Source organism: Mastigoproctus giganteus, chromosome 7 (assembly GCF_048544385.1).
Source record: "Mastigoproctus giganteus isolate SK-2022 chromosome 7, ASM4854438v1, whole genome shotgun sequence".
NCBI classification, from domain to species: domain Eukaryota; kingdom Metazoa; phylum Arthropoda; class Arachnida; order Uropygi; family Thelyphonidae; genus Mastigoproctus; species Mastigoproctus giganteus.
The window spans coordinates 55,629,741-55,646,650 of NC_143581.1; the positions used below are offsets into that span (position 1 = coordinate 55,629,741).

Consider the following 16,910-nt stretch of genomic DNA (forward strand, 5'->3'; position numbering starts at 1 on the left):
ATGTGGACGAAAGAGTAAATAAAGAAGGTCGTGCTTTCTATGATATAACGCAATATGCTGATATCTATTGACATAATTCGTGGCCCTCACTATTTTTAACGTATATTTAGAAGAAAGCTTAAAAAATGCAGAATATAAAAACCTTTTTTTTTTTTGGTTTTTTGTTAAAAAGAAGTAAGGTGTTTCTCCTTTATTAGACACATTCATTATGCACTGCAAGCTAGGAGCGAACAGAGTTTTTAAAACTGCAATAACAACAAGTCTGGGTTCGTTTTCATCTACACGAGGCCATAAAAAGTTAAAGTTTTAAAGCGAAACATCTATCAGTTATGAATAAGGTTTAAGGCGGGGAAAAGTGGCCCCTTTTACCTTTCAACTATTCGTTGAAGCAGACGGTATCAGTTTCAAAGTACTTTTCGCATTTTTTTTCTTATCCCTCTAAGATATGCTGTTTGCATTTCCGTGTGTGTGTGTGATTGAACGAGTCAACTTCACACCCAAACCAAGTCTATCACTAAGTTTTCGCATTACATCGAAAATCAGTAGCATGTCATACAACACTGCACACAAATCACACATCTTAGGCCTCATTCCCAGTTCTGAATTTTCACAGGTTTTATTTTCTACAATTTTTCATGCTTCATAGAAGTTTTCTATTACTAGGAGACAGTAAAACCATGAATATAAAACTTTTCCGAGTATTCCAAGAAACTGGTAAGATGCAAGGAAGTGTCACTACTAAAAAAAAAAAAAAAAAAAGACTAGCCACTCGTTGCCCGGGCAACTGCTAAAACTGTATGGACGAAGGAGAGAGGGCGTTCACTGGGTATGCACCATAAGGCATCTGTATCGAGAGAAGGGAGAACACTAATAAAAGAAGACAGGCAGGCAAGATGAATGGAATAAAGTGAGATACTTTAAAAATATGTACTATCGGCATTGGTTTCATAGAAAAGATAAATAAAAGAGGAGAGGAAGGGGGATGAAATTTTGACTGATTCAAAGGATAAATCAAAAGCATTTTCTTCTTCATTGTTGGAAACAAAAAATAATACAAATTTTAAGGTACAATAGAACCTCATACATTTGACATCGGAATTACCAAAAATCCGACACTTTCTGAATTTCTCTGAGGGTAATCGACCGTTACGACAAAAGGGAAACAGGCTGGCCGGACTTAAAAAAAAAAAAAAAAAAAAAAAGCATAGCAGGTGCCGGATTTATGCATTGTGTACCCCTGTAATTTCCAAACACCAATTTCTGTTTTACACGTATTTCCTACTGCGCCATTGTTATATGTATTTTCAACGTATAAAATCATTTATTTTCCGAGATATTCAATACTAGTTTACTTAATAATACAGTAAACTTACATAAATAGTACAGTACAGTAAACTTAACCAAGAGTACTGTAGCATACTGTACTACTTGCTGAAATCATATCGTACCATTTATATTTCATATTAAAAAATATTGGGCAATCGCAACACCCATACTGGATTCGAACAACCCCCTTTTTAATTTCTGAAACAAGCGAACTTAATGCTGGTGGTGGCTAATCGTTCTGTGGAGAATATTGGGGTTAGAGATACTGTATTATCTAATAAAAATATTCAAATGTGATTTCAGACAATATTTTTAAACGATTTTGTTAGCAAAATCCAAAAGCTCACCTGAGAAGGTGGGTATAGAATGCATATATAATACGAACTATTCCTGAATACTTACACTATGTGTATAACTTAAAAAAATAAATAAATAATAATTGTCAAAAATCCTGAATGTACTATCCCGAGGACGTCAGATGCCGGATTTATGAGGTTCTACTATACCACAACATAAGAAAATACGAAAATTATATAAAAAGTTGAGGAAATTTATTTATTTTAAAAATTTAGACTCATTAAAAAGCATTCATTTCATTTCGATAATTAAACATTTGGTTTGGTTTGGATTTTTATGGCGCATTGGCGACTAAGGCCATGATGCGCCAAGTCCACTTAAACATCTGGTAACAGTTTTATAAGCAATTTTAGAACAGTCCAGGCATGGTTAAGAATAGTTTATTTAGAAAGGAATAGCGAAAGCTTAAAAATTGGATGTGTACACTTCTATTTCCTTGCGCCTATTTAACTCAGTCAACTTTTACCTACTTCCCTCCCTTTTAATTTTTCAATTCAACAATTCAACTTAAACATTAACCACGCTACCTAAGTAAACCATCGCAGATTAATTTCAAGGTGAGTACCGCTTTTTAAGCTTTCGCTATTCCTTTCTAGTCTATTAACACGGTACTTGAAGATTTCTAAAAATTTCGAATAGTTTATTTATAAAAACGGCGTCTCTCTTACAAAATTGCTCCAAGATTAAGTAGTGATAGAGAGATCATAATGGATTATTTCAATTATAGAAAATCATTCAATTATGCCTATCGCTATGATTAAGCAGAGTTTTTTTTTTTTTTTTTTAATTCGGATAAATTCTACCTCCCCCAAAAATAGAAATTAATTTAAAAAAAAAAAAAAGATAGCGCTTACAATTTTTCGGTTTCATTTGTATATCATTTTGAAGCATTTATATAGACCCAAATATTAAAAATATCGAATCATCAGAAATCTATAGAAAAATGAAGCAGCACTATGGTGAGGCTAAAGATGCAAAGGAAAACATTTAGGAGTGGGTGCAGACGTTCAAAAGTTCATGATTAAATGAGTTCCATTGCGGTAAGATGCTGTTAGGTACACTATCCCATCAAACTATCCCGCATAAAAACTCGAAATGTAAAAACGTTGTCTCTTGTAGTTATAATTTAGAGACTTTGGCTTTTTGGACTCTGCAAAATCATTTGAAACAGAGTCTGTTTTTTAAGACTATGATTAATACAGTGACAAAGGGATGAAACCTCCCAAATATGGGCAAATGCTTGTATGAAGTCGTTAGAAGGTTTTCATCATAATCCTATTGAAACGAATAGGATTACGATGAAAATTAATTAAAGAAAAATATTTTTCGTATCTAATGTAAGACAGGATGTTTTTTTTTTTTACGACAGAACTGCTTTTCGAATTATCTTGTTGAATCTTTTGTAACACAGTCTAAACACCCCCCCCTCCCCCACACTAATCCTCCCAAAATAAAAAGAAATTCATTCTTTTTTTTAAGATACTTATAATTTTTCGGTTTCATCTGCATGTCATATTGAGGAATGTATGCAGCTCAAATATTAAAAATAGAATCATATTTTGCAGATAAAAAGAAAGAAACTACAGTTATAGAGATTTTTAAAAAAAAACGACCAAAACTACGATCATAATGCATCGATTGTAGTAAGCAATATGAAAACACCATTTAACTGAAAAGGATTTGATCTTATTAATTTTGCCAAGTACGGTAACTTCAACACACAGATTTTCATTTTGGATTATCTTTCTACAGCTGACTGTAGATAGATATCTCTGAATTAATTAAAATTAGATTAATGAAGTTTTCTTAGAAATTTCATGTTTATTAGAATAAAGGTCATTTATCAGTTCATCCCAACCGAGTTATGTATCTCACTAGAAGGAAAGTAAACCCTATCCGAAAACTCATACATAAGCAATTCAATACAGATATTTTAAAAGTGTAATTTCAATATAAGATTATAATACAACACAGAAAATAGATACTACTTAAAATAAAACAGAAGAGAAAAGAAAAGTACAGACAATACAGAAAGAAGTACACAAATAGGCGCACTTCTTTTTTCTATATTGTCTGTACTTGTGTTCTTTCTAAATGATTGGAAAAAAAAAAAGCATGAAAAAATTCATTTGTAAAAGCTGAACAAAGGATAAAATATGAGTGGACGAAGAGAGGGAAGGTAGGATAATAATAAAAAAAAAAAAAAAAAAAAGGAAAAGGAAAAACTGACTATCTACAAAAGTACAGTGGCGCACCTAGGAATTTTATATTTCCAGTACCTCTCTTCTTATACTTATATAAATTTAGGGGGGGGGGGGACAAACATTCCTCCTCAGTATATGTTCATCTTCTGTCCATACTATTCAATATTTCTTATAGGGAAAACTAGTTTCGAAGATATGCCGATAATTTAGGGCCCAAAAAAAACAATGAATTTTAAGCCAACTGTTGTCAGGTATTTATGCGTAAGTTAAAATTACAGATGGCCTTATAACCAGTTTTCAACGTGGCAGTTCACTACAGAAATTTCCATACTGAAAATATAGTAGTTTCCTATTTAGTGAAATTCTCAATAAACCAGTAAAGGCAAAACTATGGCATGCATGTCACGGTTTGCATGTGGGAAATTTTAAGTGGCACGCAAAATTCAAATTAAGAACTGACAGAAAAGCCCTCTCATTTCTATTTGTCTCACTGAACAAGATTCAGCTTCAGGGGCGCACTTATAAATTTGCAAGCCCGGACAAAACATCTACACCTGGGCTCATATAATGGTCAAGCTGGAAACAAATTTAAAATAACGATGCTTAAATTGAAACACTAATTTGAATTTATAAAAAAAAAAAAAAATCTAGAACGACTATCATGTACTGCAGCCTAAACCAGTCACTTTCAGAGCCTAATTTTAAAAGATAATACTGTATAATAAAATACAACAGATGTTGCATCGACCTGGGAGATGACCATGGGCCTTAGATAACTGTCTAACTTCTAAGAGCAAATTCGGTCTTAGTCAGCTAGGAAACATGTATAATTTTAATGGAATATTGACTTGTTTCCTTTATTTAACTTTAGAACTTGGATGCCAACCTCGTAAAGTTCGCTAAAGATGCTCAGTAGAACTGTCTTATGTGAGCTATTCGGTACTTCCAGGTCCATTGCAATCTCAATTCCAATCCTATTTCAGTAAAGACACTCCGGTCTCTTTAGCAATATTGTTCCAGCGTTTCACGGCAATTGTAAATAAGTGCATTCTAATAGTAGTCTGTCTGTTAAGGTATTTCGGTAGCTCAGAGCGGAGGAATTTGTGCATAGACGTGTGACACGCCAACTGCCCCCTCCCCTCGTCGAATGGAAAACCGTCAGGATATTGGTCGGAAGGCTCCCATGGAAAGATACCTGTACGGGAAGTTCGCGTATTAACTTTGCCCTTCGGATCCCTGACTGCCTACATTCATCCATGCTGCATTTAATGATTAATCAGAACTGAACTCCAAATCTCATGAAACATACTTCTAACAATTTATATTTATTGTCCCTTAATCTTTATATGAGTATTATTTTAAATGGATAATATTAAAATATGTAATGTTGCATCGACTAAGCCTAAACCTAAAGTAAGAATCTATATATTAATGAACCTTTTTCTTCAACTAGGCTAGGCAGGGGTTCCAAAAGTGTGGGGTTCACTTTTTTTTTTTTTTTTTTTTTGTGGGGAAGAAGGTGCTTGTTGTTTTCACGAGGCACTTGTTTAACGAAATAAAGGCAAAGAAGAAGACCTATGCTGCTTTCTGGGCTATCCGCCAAGAGCTCGCAGGCTGTCACAACACCAGACTGATTGGACAATACATTAATAGATGTTTCACACCCATACCACTATATGCCTCAGAAATCTGGTCCTCTGCATCTACCTCTCGATGTAATAAATTTCTATCAATGGAATATTGGATTCTGCGGTGGCTGAACCGTCTGGGAGGGAACCCCTTCATAATCTAGAAATCCATTCTCCTAGTCAACCTAGGCATGACCTCCTGGAAGCTCATTGTCCTCAAAAAAAATCTGTCAACGCTTACCAAGCTGCTAACTCGCCATATTGATGCCCCATCAATAAAAGATATCATCGCACCAACAAGAGGAAGAAATAGAAGCCATCCCCCACTTAGGATGAAGCTATCAAACTTGGGCTCCCTAAAAGGAATGTTCCCATGTAACACCAGTGAACACTTCAACACCTTCTCCATTGATCCGGTAAAGTTTGAAGTCAACAAAACCTACAGAAGCCAAATTATAGACCAAATCTGAACTAAATCACCAGGATTGCTGTGAAAATTGAACAGTTTTTATTAGAAATTTGATGATATGACCAAATAAAATGCAATAGTGTAATGAATAAATAAATCTGTTATGTTAGTTACTGATAAAGAAGTCAACCTATGTATTTAACTCTTCAATTATCAAGATCTATGTTAATTCAAAGGGAATATATTTAGTAAATGTATATATCTATTTAATAGTTTTTATTATACAATAATTATATTGTAAAGAGCTGAAAATTTGTACAAAAGTGTATAATGTATATTTTATAATTTCTGTATACCCTTCTAGCCCACTTGCTGTACAGGGGGTGAACCTTGTGTTAATAAACTGATAGTAAATAAATAAAAAATACCATCCCAGTAATCCAGGTACGAAGCATTTTTGATTTATTTCCATATTTCGTATTTTATTCGATTTTTTTTTTTAGATTAAATGAATTGAAGTATATATTAAATAATACAATTATGTATATTCAATGCTAAATTTTAGGTCAAATCTTTATTTTCAGTTGTTCTGGAACTTGGAGGGAGCGTGAAATTTATGAAAAAATTTAAGTAGGCTCAAGGTGCAAAAGTTTGGGAAACTCTGCACTAGGATGACGAAAGAAAAGCACCCAAATAAACCCAATTCCGTTAAAAGTACTATTTAAAGTGTTATTTTCTATGAATTAATTCAATTTTACTTACTCTGTGTTATAAGGTTCTGGTTGCCACACATTTATTTCTCCACCGTTCATCGCGTGTAAACGCTATATAGTGAGCGTGTTTAGTGAATTGCTAGCTCAGTCTAATCCTCCAATATGAATCGTGAAACTTTAAAACTGAGTGATATATCACTTTTGGCAAATCAGGCAACTAAATTTGCTGGATTCGCCCATTTTCCTAAACATGAACGTAAATTGGGTGGTAGTGCCGGATAATGGAGTGCCGAATTTGGAATATTCTTCTTTACTGATTGTTACTAACAAAGTTATAACTGGGAAAGTTATCCATTTCAATTAATAGTAACCTTCCCTCATCAGGAGGTTTTTTTTTTTTTTTTTTTTAATTTATCCATATGACAATGAAACGTTCATCGAAGAACCTAAACTCGTGTTGAATACTTGGTCCGTTCTTTGTTGGGTATTTATTGTGGTGTAATATTACTTGCGATGAAGTTTATTATTATTAATTTCAATAATGACAAACTGTAGGTTCGCCATCACTGCAGTGGACCATATTTATATTTCGTTAAACCACTGTTTAACCCACTGTGTAAAAAATGTTAGACACCTAGATGGTCCTGCTTATTCCCTTAAGAGACGGTTTTACCAAATGATTGTGGAGTCATCTTTCCAAAGGGTAATACATTTGGATGGGGATTATGCTCAAACATTCCGAAACTTTTGGTTTGTTCAAGAACTAGACTACTGCACTGGCTTTTTTTTTTTTTTTTTAATGGCTAACACAGAGATAGATAGAAGACGATAGCAAGAATAACTGAAATGAGAGAAGAAGAAAGAAAAAAAAAAGGGAAAAAAAAGGGATAGGTCTCAAGCGATGATAAAAGAGTGAGTACACAAATATTTGGTACTTACCTGGTCGACTGACATGAATCCGTTGGCTGTACTTGGTTCTTGTTCGGTTAGATTCAACGAGAGATCAAAATTGTCGACGGGCTAAAATAATAATAATAAAAAAAGTTCTAAGTAATGACAGCTTTCAAAAACTACACTTAATTTACTTATTATATTAATAGGAGGTAATTAGCTAACTCCTAATTAGCATTACATTTTATACAGTAATTAATATCACAGACATTAAACCAATGGACTGTTAATTTCAAATTAAAATTTGATTTTAATTAAAAATTAATAATTTATACATTAATATAATTATCAACTTAAATTTAATTTCATTTTAATTAAAATAAAACAGCTATCCATACATTTCCGTCATTTAACCATAAACAGGTAGTTTTCCTAAAGGTATTAGCTCTAAAATTAGTTAAATACATAAGTACGCCTTTTTAATTCAATTATCAATTCCATATGTTGTAAGATTTTGATTAACTGAACGAGGATTATCTGAAACGTTAATTACATTTGTCGACAAGGTTTTAGTAACAAAAGAAAAATTTAATTTTTAAATTAATAAAGTTCTGTTCTATTATTGTCCGAATCTGGACACATTTTATGAAAGGAAAGAAGAGTTTGCTGTTCGTTTTTTCCATATCATGGCGTAAACTAACTAGCCATAATGAAGATTACCATTTCTGTCTTACGAAAATTGATGATTCATCAATGATTCCTGTATTTTTGAGGAAGGAGCAGCAAAAATAAAACAGAATATCCAAATTTGCTTCTGCAATAAGATTATTCCCTCGAGGAGAATGTATAACCTATTAATCTAAAATAACTTCTCAATTCCGATGAAGAAGGCAAGCCAATGGAAGATACACGTTACGTTCCACAGAGTAGTAAAGAACAGCACCTAACTGAATAAAATGAGCTTGATTATTTAGTGATTTAAATCTACCAAAGAAACAGGCAGGGTATGGGATCCAGAGTGTGCAAGAATAGAATATGCTAACTGATGGAACAAGAATTCTCGTATTTAGACTGACACATAGAAAGTTGTTGGCATTTTGTGGTATGTGGGGTTCTGTTTGTGTGTCTAGATATAAATGGATTGACGGAAGAATTAGGATTTGAATACAAAGTTGCAAAATGTCAGCTATTCTTCGATTCATCTGAAGTAAGTTTAAGGCAGTAAAATCCTTCAATACCCGTGTCCATTATAAATAAATTTTCTGTTTATACTCCGGGACGACCAAACGGTCAGGAGAGTTTACAAGAAACAGCACCGTATTCAGCAGTCACGGGCTTGAACCCCGGTCACTCAAGGCACGTGTACTTATGCACCCACGCGCCTGACCACTAGGCTAAGGCGGCACTTGTTCGTGAGGACGATTGTGTTGGAATGAGGGAAACTGACGAAAAAAGTATGTCCTAAATACTGAATGCAATCAAATATAAAGAAAATCTCTGGAGTTTTACGTTGATTTTAAGGTCACTGCGCTTTTATTTGGATTGTAGGGTGGATTTACCAAGTACTGTTGTCGAGCAACAGTACTTGGTAAATGGTCGGCGCGAGAAGAGAGTTTTCATTCCTAGGAAAAGTAATGTTAAATATACACCATTACTATATCCTCAGTATTTCTTCGTCCATTGTACATAAAACTGAGCACAATAAAAATTTTTGTGGAGGCTTGTTCTGAACAAAGGATGTGCTCGTTTTAACTACTAGTATTTAAATGGAAAAAAATTTCAAAATCAAGCGATGTAACACTCAAAGGAATCTTTGTTGGTCCGCAAATTAAAAAAACTATTACATGATAGCGGTTTTAAACAAAAATCAAACCCCATTCAGTTAGCTGCATGAGAGTTTTAAATCCTTAGGTCACGAGTTTTTCGGTAATAAAACATAAGAAAGTAACAATTGGTGGAAGAACTGCGTAACCATAAAGTTTAGGTTGCCGGATGTCTCTTAAAATACGCCTTTTACGCTCGCATCAGGATTTTTTTTTTTTTTTTTTTTTTTTCCTACCTGGGTGCAGATGGTGATGAAAACGGTTCCTCTAGGACGCATCCAGAAATTTTGTGTGGGGGGAAGTTCGAGTTCCATGCTCGTAGCTTCAAGTCTCAACGCATTGCCAGTACAATTATATAATAATAAAGAAGCTTTGGATAAAGCTTCTTGGGGAAGCTTTATCCATCTCAACCCTGGTCAGTGCGCCTATGCTCCAGGATATAAGTATCATGGAACGTTATTCAAGGAAGGTGGGATCCAGCGACTACTGTTCGTTTCTACAAAGAGAAGGCGAAATGGTACTTAAAAGAAAAAAGTAATTCCATTTCAATGAATTTTTAACCCTTTATGCGAATTTTAATGTTTCTACATAATGTAAGACTATGACGTTTTGTCAATGAATAAAAGTGTATTCTGTTTTATTATTTCAAAATCTATAAAGAAAATGCATTTACATTCACGTGTTTTGCATTAAATAAATAAAAAAAAAGCTAACAAAAAAAAAAAAAAAAAAAAGAAAGAAAAAGAAAACGGCTACAATCGTTTTGCTTGCCATTCTTATGATTAGAGTTTCTGGTTGGGAGGGAGTGCGTAAACGTGTGCAGTAACGGGCCCAAGTAGGGTCTTAAGGAACAATATTCTTCTTATTTATTTACTTCTAAATGATGATTAAAATTTAATGATTCACCGGAACACTACTTCAGACCCCTCCTTTAGAAATCCTGGGATCGTCCCTGTATACATATGGACTGCATCAGGTGAACTTCGAGTATTTTAATAATTGAGCAAATTCACTTACAGCTGATGAGAAGGCTGAACTTGTTTCAATTTCAGGTGCCTAAACCCAAATGGGAGTGTTTTATTTATTTTAATATTGAAGATAATTTTATTCACTTTTAAGACCAGTGACGTAACTGTGTTTGATATGCTGCATATTAAGCAGTGTTTGCAATTTCTGCTGCTATATTGAAATTTATTCATAGAGTAGAAAAGTGGTTGTTAATGTTCGGAATTCTGTTCTTGTAATTAGCTCAAAGGATGAGAAATTTTCTTCTCAGAAGAACTCGGATTTACAATGATCTCTTCCGTATCGTGAGCGTGAACAGTTAAGCTGATGCGCTCCTTCTCACTTGTTCAGGTCTTTTTAAAGTCTAAAAATATTTTCTAAGTTTGGTCTCCCCGTAGCACATTTTACTATTAATATTTATTCTTGTGGCTACGTGAACATTTGAGTGTCGTCCACTGTGTTTCCAAAAATGTCTATGAAGCGTAAAGGTGGCGTACCATTAATGACAAAATTCGATTATGCGAACTGGATAGTCCCGGTTAATAGACATCGCATCGTGTGGATAAGTGGATTAATACTCAGTATATACAGAAAAGGAAGGTAGTGTTACTTCAGCTGATACAATTACAAAAGTTGCAATCATTTCAAACATATATCTCATAATTCAATAGCAATGAATTACGGATATTATTATTATTGTGCCGACCGGGCTAGCCAGGTGGGTAAAGTGCCTGCTTTGGCACCCCCAAGGTCGCGGGTTCGAATCCCACCTCGGGCTTGGATCAGAGTAAAATGCAAAAACTTTGGGAGGTGCATTATGGCCACAGAAGCCGATGCGTCAAAAATTAACAAAAAAAATTATTGTATTTTTATAATTTAATTATAATTATATCCAGTATTATAATGGGTTATACTCCAGTTTATGGGTACATATCCGGAGGAAGTGGCTTCTTTTGCTTGAATCCGTCCCGAATTACTGGCGTAAACTAACAACCTTTTTTCACTAGCCAAAAATGAGTCTATTAAAAAAAGCCACCCTTCTTTTTCTTGAATCCGTCCTGAATTCACCTTGCCTGCAACCGGTGACAAAGGTGTACCAATCTGGAATTAGCCGTATAAATGCAATTTAATTTATTTTATTAAATTCTTATGTAATAAGTAAATAATCCGTTTCATATTTATTATCAAATAAAAAATAAATAAAATTTTCTGTTTATACTGCAGGACGACCAGGGGTCAGAGGAGTTCAGGACAGAGAGAATCCAAGAACATTATACCATATTTAAAACAAAAAGACACTTTTTTTATATATATATACAGTATTTGGCCTTAGTAAGAATAACTCCTAGTTTTGCTAATGAGCTACGTTATAAAGTAAAATTTTTAAATGGGCAACAAGAAGAAATTACTGGTAAATAAATAAATAGAAAAAATGAATTTTTAAAAACTTCAAATAACAGGAAATGAGGTAATTTACACTGAAAAGAAATTTATAATAACATCTTCAGGCACTAAACATACTGGTATTCTGGAGCAGAGATCCATAAAGTTTTTGTTCAATCATGTCCCTTCCAATTTTAAATACCCAGCCATCTCCCCCCACACCATTTATTTTAAAAAATTATAAATGAAATACACGGTCAAAAAAATTTCCAGTTTTGAAAAGACGTTGTTCTAAAGCCACATTCTGCTCATTACAACTCGAAAATTAAGTGAAGAAAAAAAGTTGTATTTTTGGAGCTCATTTCATCTCCCCCAAGGAGGTATGCCTTCTTTGTTAAGCACCCGTCTTCAAAAATAACCCGCTCCCACACTAGTGTATGGCATCATTTATACTTCCTAAAGGACGCAATCGCATAATCGAAATAACATGCAAAGCGTTCCCCATTTGTTATCGCATAAAAACATTTGGCTATTGCACAATCAAACTGGCCATGGTTATTGAAACAATCTGCGCATAAGTTTTTCGTTTTTTTTTTTTTAATAGACATTGAAAAAAAAAAAAAAAAAAAGTATACTAAATCCAAAAGAAAGAGGGGGAAAAAAACAGCAAGTGACACATACCTGCAGTTGTTGGTTGTAACAGGATGGCATTGAATTATTCGTTTCGCCGGTACATTGATTCATTCTGCAGAATCAGAAGAGAGGGGGGGGGGTGAAAATGAACCAAGGGTATGCACTAAAGCCTTTCTTTCTGTGTCCTTCGTAGTTATTTAAGCCAATGCTTGTATTTTAACGTTGAACATGAGCTCACCTGTCCACAGCAAACACCTGCCACCACTCCCACGCGCTATGACCATCTGCTGGTGACATCTGCACTCACAACAGTTCTATTGGTTCGGTAATAACGAACATATGGCAAGCATCAACACGTCACACTTATAAGCACATACATAGTAGAAGCACAAGTACAGTGTTTTGGTGGCATTAAAGTTCAGGGCCGAGAAATCTTTCAACTGATTCTTAAATCAGGGTCTGATAAAAAAAAAAAATAAATAAATAAAAAATAAAATTAAATTAATAAATAAAAGTAATTGAATGCAGATGATAATTTATCCTTTCAGAAGTCTTCGGGAATAGCGTTATCATTTTTATTGAAAATTGACCTTTTGGTTAGTGGTTACGATCGTTGTCCTTCCACATCGTACGGAGAAGGCCTGAGTTCGAATCCTCTATCGACAGAGGAACCTTTAACTGGTTTGTTTCACAACATTGCCTAGTTAAATGGTCTCGCGCGAGCGCTGCATGTTTATCACCCAAACAATCGCGATTTTTGTAATGCAAACATGCACAAGGAGCAAAGAAGTACACGCTATTACCAACCTCACGGCCATAATTGTTTTACGATTAATACACACACGCCACTAACACTTTCCCTGAAAATCAAGACCTAGCTAGTGGGTTTCGGGTCTTTACCTCTGGTTTCGCGCTAATTATGATTCTGGTCTTAGGAATGCATTTTTCCATGATCTCGAATACGGCAGATTTTCGAGATCATTTTCCATGATTTCGAAATGGGAGACTAAGCCATTGTGGTTACTTGGTATTGAGCAATCATACTCGTGGGACTAAATGGCCGATGAAAGATATCATCAACACCAAATCAAGTAACAGAAGGGCTGAAATCCAAGGAAAGAATAGTCATGAATAAGATTTAACGAAGGAGCGCCTTCTAAATGCGATACAGTGCAGTTTATCGTTCAGAATAAAGTGCCAAACAGTCGAAATTTTTTTATTGTGGAAACAGCATGACTATGACCCACTTTCCCATACTTCAACTTTATAACGCAACTGTTTTGTCAAGGTATGGAAAATCATTTAGTAATGATTTTCCACCTGTTTTGGTCCTCTCAGATGAGATGACAATATCACCGAAGCAGTTTATTTATTTAACCAAAGATGGTTTCACCCCAGTACAACCAATTAGCTAGAAGATATGCAATAATTTACAGATAGATTACACAATATAGACTGACATCTAGAATTTTTTTATGCTCCAAGCAAATTCAGAGGGATTTTACATTTCAGAAATTCGCCAACAATCAAGGTAGTTGCAATTTATCGCAATTAATGCCAATAAACGCCTACTAGAGTTAAAAATAAAATAAATTCTTTTTATACTCGGAGATCTAGATAGAGTCAAAGAAGTTTACAGCTCCAGTACAATGATTTACAAGAATTTTGTCGATTTTCGTGCAATCGCATAAATTCGAACAAGCATCGTGCATAATTCTAAACACCCTCTGTATTAACGAATCTTCGTTGAATGGTTTGGAGAATAACTTTCTCATTGTTTGCATAGCAACGTTTCATAAAGTATAAATTTTATTTTTGGATATTTTACGTATATGAAAATTAACTATTCACAGTTAGATCTTCGAAATTATCAAACAGCTACTGCTCTTTGGCCTTAATGAATTTATAAGTTGGGAGCACCGTGTTTTCCTTTTTCTTTTTTTGTATTTTTGTGACCAACCAGGATTTAAACTGCTTAGTTAATGCAATGGTGTTATCTCTCACAGCAACAGCAAGCGCTTGAGTTAACCGTGGTCCAAGCTTACATGATTGCTAAATACGTTAACGATTGTACTCATTATCAAAATAATTATGTAGTTGCAAACTCTTCTAAACTAGAGGTCGTGCCGGAGTGTAAAGAGAACAAATTTTAACATCACAACGAATTTCCCTGATACTGCGCTACTTTCAAAGAAATGACATCGCCAAAAGGTGAACTGCCATTTATTTAAAAGTAGCGATAGGCATAATCGAGCGTTCGTAATCGAACAGAAAAGTATCGAAAGGAATGTTTTCATTAATCGATTTTAATAATGGATTATGGACATCATTCGATTTTGCACTTCACTAGTTAAAAGATGAAACATTGCTATGACAGCTTGTTTTAGGACTTCTTGCTCACTCATCAGACATTACGTGGTCTCTTTTAAACCAAGAGCAAATACAACGAAATGGTGAGGTTACATTTTGGTTACATAAAGGTTTCGAGGCCTTATTTTAGGATAGGCACATTATAGCCTTAGCAGCTTATGTGCCATTAAGCCTCCAGAACAACAACAATTATTTTAGGAATGATGTACAGGTAACCCTCGTATAACACAGTAGGTAGGTTCCTATAAAATATCGTGTTGTGCGAAACCGTGTTATGCGGGACTAAGAAAAAGTACAAGAAGGTGGGGATTACGTTCCAAAGGCTAACAAAAGAACAACATTCTAGATTTCGTATATCTTCTGCTCTCTTTGAAAAATCAGTAATCTGGGTTTGTTTGCTTTTGCTCGATAAATATTTTGTGAATTTCATCGTATGGAACTAGGCATTTTGAGTTCTCTTTTGAACTTTGGGCTCATTTGATTCAAGAAATAAGATTCTAATTGCTCGACTAACTTTTTGCCTTACCGTATGCTTTTTAGTGTAAAATTTGGAAGTTTAAATTTTCATCAGCGCTATCATCCTCTGAATTGATTTGGTTTTACCTCCGATGCCATTTCCACCAAATCCGCTTCGCTAGCCTCGTTTTCTTGTACGTCTTCAGTCTTTTCCACCCGGTGTGAGGAGGAGGGTTGATAGTTGATTCTATCAACTGTGCTACACACGAGGGCTTCAGTAGTCATATGTTATAGGGTGATTGCCTGTATATGTGCTGGAACGGGTACAGAAAGAGCAATGAGATCAGTGAGGGGAACAAAAGGGTGATCTTACCAAGAAATGCCTCAACTCTGCAAATTGGCAACTACGAGGTGACCTGATTGAGGTGTTCAAGGTTTGAATAGATCGAATGCTGATAGTATTCCTCCTCTTGCTCAGACTACACACACACACACGAGGGGCATAAATTCAAATTGGAGAAGGATGGTTACAGGATAGAGGTGCATAAGTTTGCCATCGGCTAGTAGATGGTTAATGGTTGAAAACAAACTTCCATCTGTTTTTTTTTTTTTTTTTTTTAACTTGGAAGTATGTTGTTTGACTAATTTAAGCAGGAACTACACAAAGTATTGTAGGGGGCGGCCAAGTGACGTGGTTTTTTTTTTTTTTTTTTTTGGCTGATAATTTGAGATTGCTTGCTTGCATCATTTGCTGCTACTAATGCTAAATAAATTAGGGTTAACTTTTTGGCGATGTATTTGAGCGAAATACCTGTGCAACTCGCTCTGAAGGCAAACTTTATTCTGTTCTTTGAGACAAACAGAAGAACAAACTTTGCTAAAACCGTTGCACTAACTAGGCAGCTTAAACCTGGGCCACAAAAACACAAAAAAGCAAGACATTCTCCCAAACTGCGTATAAGCGGATGAAAGTTCCTTCATTTAAGTTGCATTTTATATCTTTACACATTTTATTTAAAGTTCGTCATACTGAAATTAACTAATTATTTCTATATTCTCTACTCTATCCAACAGTTCTGGCTCCAACTATTGCAAGTTTCAGCTCAGCGGATAGAGCAAAAATTATAAAATTAATTAGTTGAAACTTGTACCGGGTAAAAATTACTCCAGGGGCCTAATAAAGGGTTTGAGTCCATCACCTAATTCCCGATCGTCCCATGAATGCATCCCTCGCGAATAGGGGAAATAAGGTGTACTTCCAGCCCGAATCGAGCTCTTTTTTGTTTGTAGTAGTGCAATTCTGGAGCATCTTTTCAAGAAGGCTTCTTTAAAGATTGTCTTAAAGCCTTTTGTTAGTTAATTTCAATATAATTAAATCCAATAGGATTGTTGCGTAAATATCTAAGTTTTAGAACCCTGATACAATACAATTCGCAGTAATAAATTCTTGTATTCAACAGCAGGCAGCAATAGGAAATATACACATATTACCAAGATCTAATTAAAACTGGCCTTGCCAAACACAAACCCATTGCTGTTGTTTCACTCTACCCATTCAACAGCACTGCAAATATAGGAAGAATGAGTCACTAGTTACTGTTCTCCCCCCTTCCAAACGTCCCCCAATATTTCAACATAATTTACCAGCTAATGAACTGAAATATGGTCTACGTCAATACTTGTCTGTTATCCCACTTCCCGCTGCTCTGACA

The 16,910-nt window shown here is 34.7% G+C and overlaps 1 protein-coding gene across 7 annotated transcripts in view; it reads right to left on the bottom strand.

Annotated features, from left to right (window-relative positions):
* The window catches only part of LOC150082917 (TOX high mobility group box family member 4-B-like), a 359,573-nt gene that overhangs the window by 178,051 nt on the left and 164,612 nt on the right, over positions 1-16,910 (bottom strand). For all 7 annotated transcript variants that reach the window (XM_090377677.1, XM_090377674.1, XM_090377675.1 and 4 more), the window contains exon 2: positions 7,577-7,657. In XM_090377677.1, the coding sequence (XP_090233803.1) occupies positions 7,577-7,657 (81 nt within the window). The remainder of the gene's footprint in view (positions 1-7,576; positions 7,658-16,910) is intronic.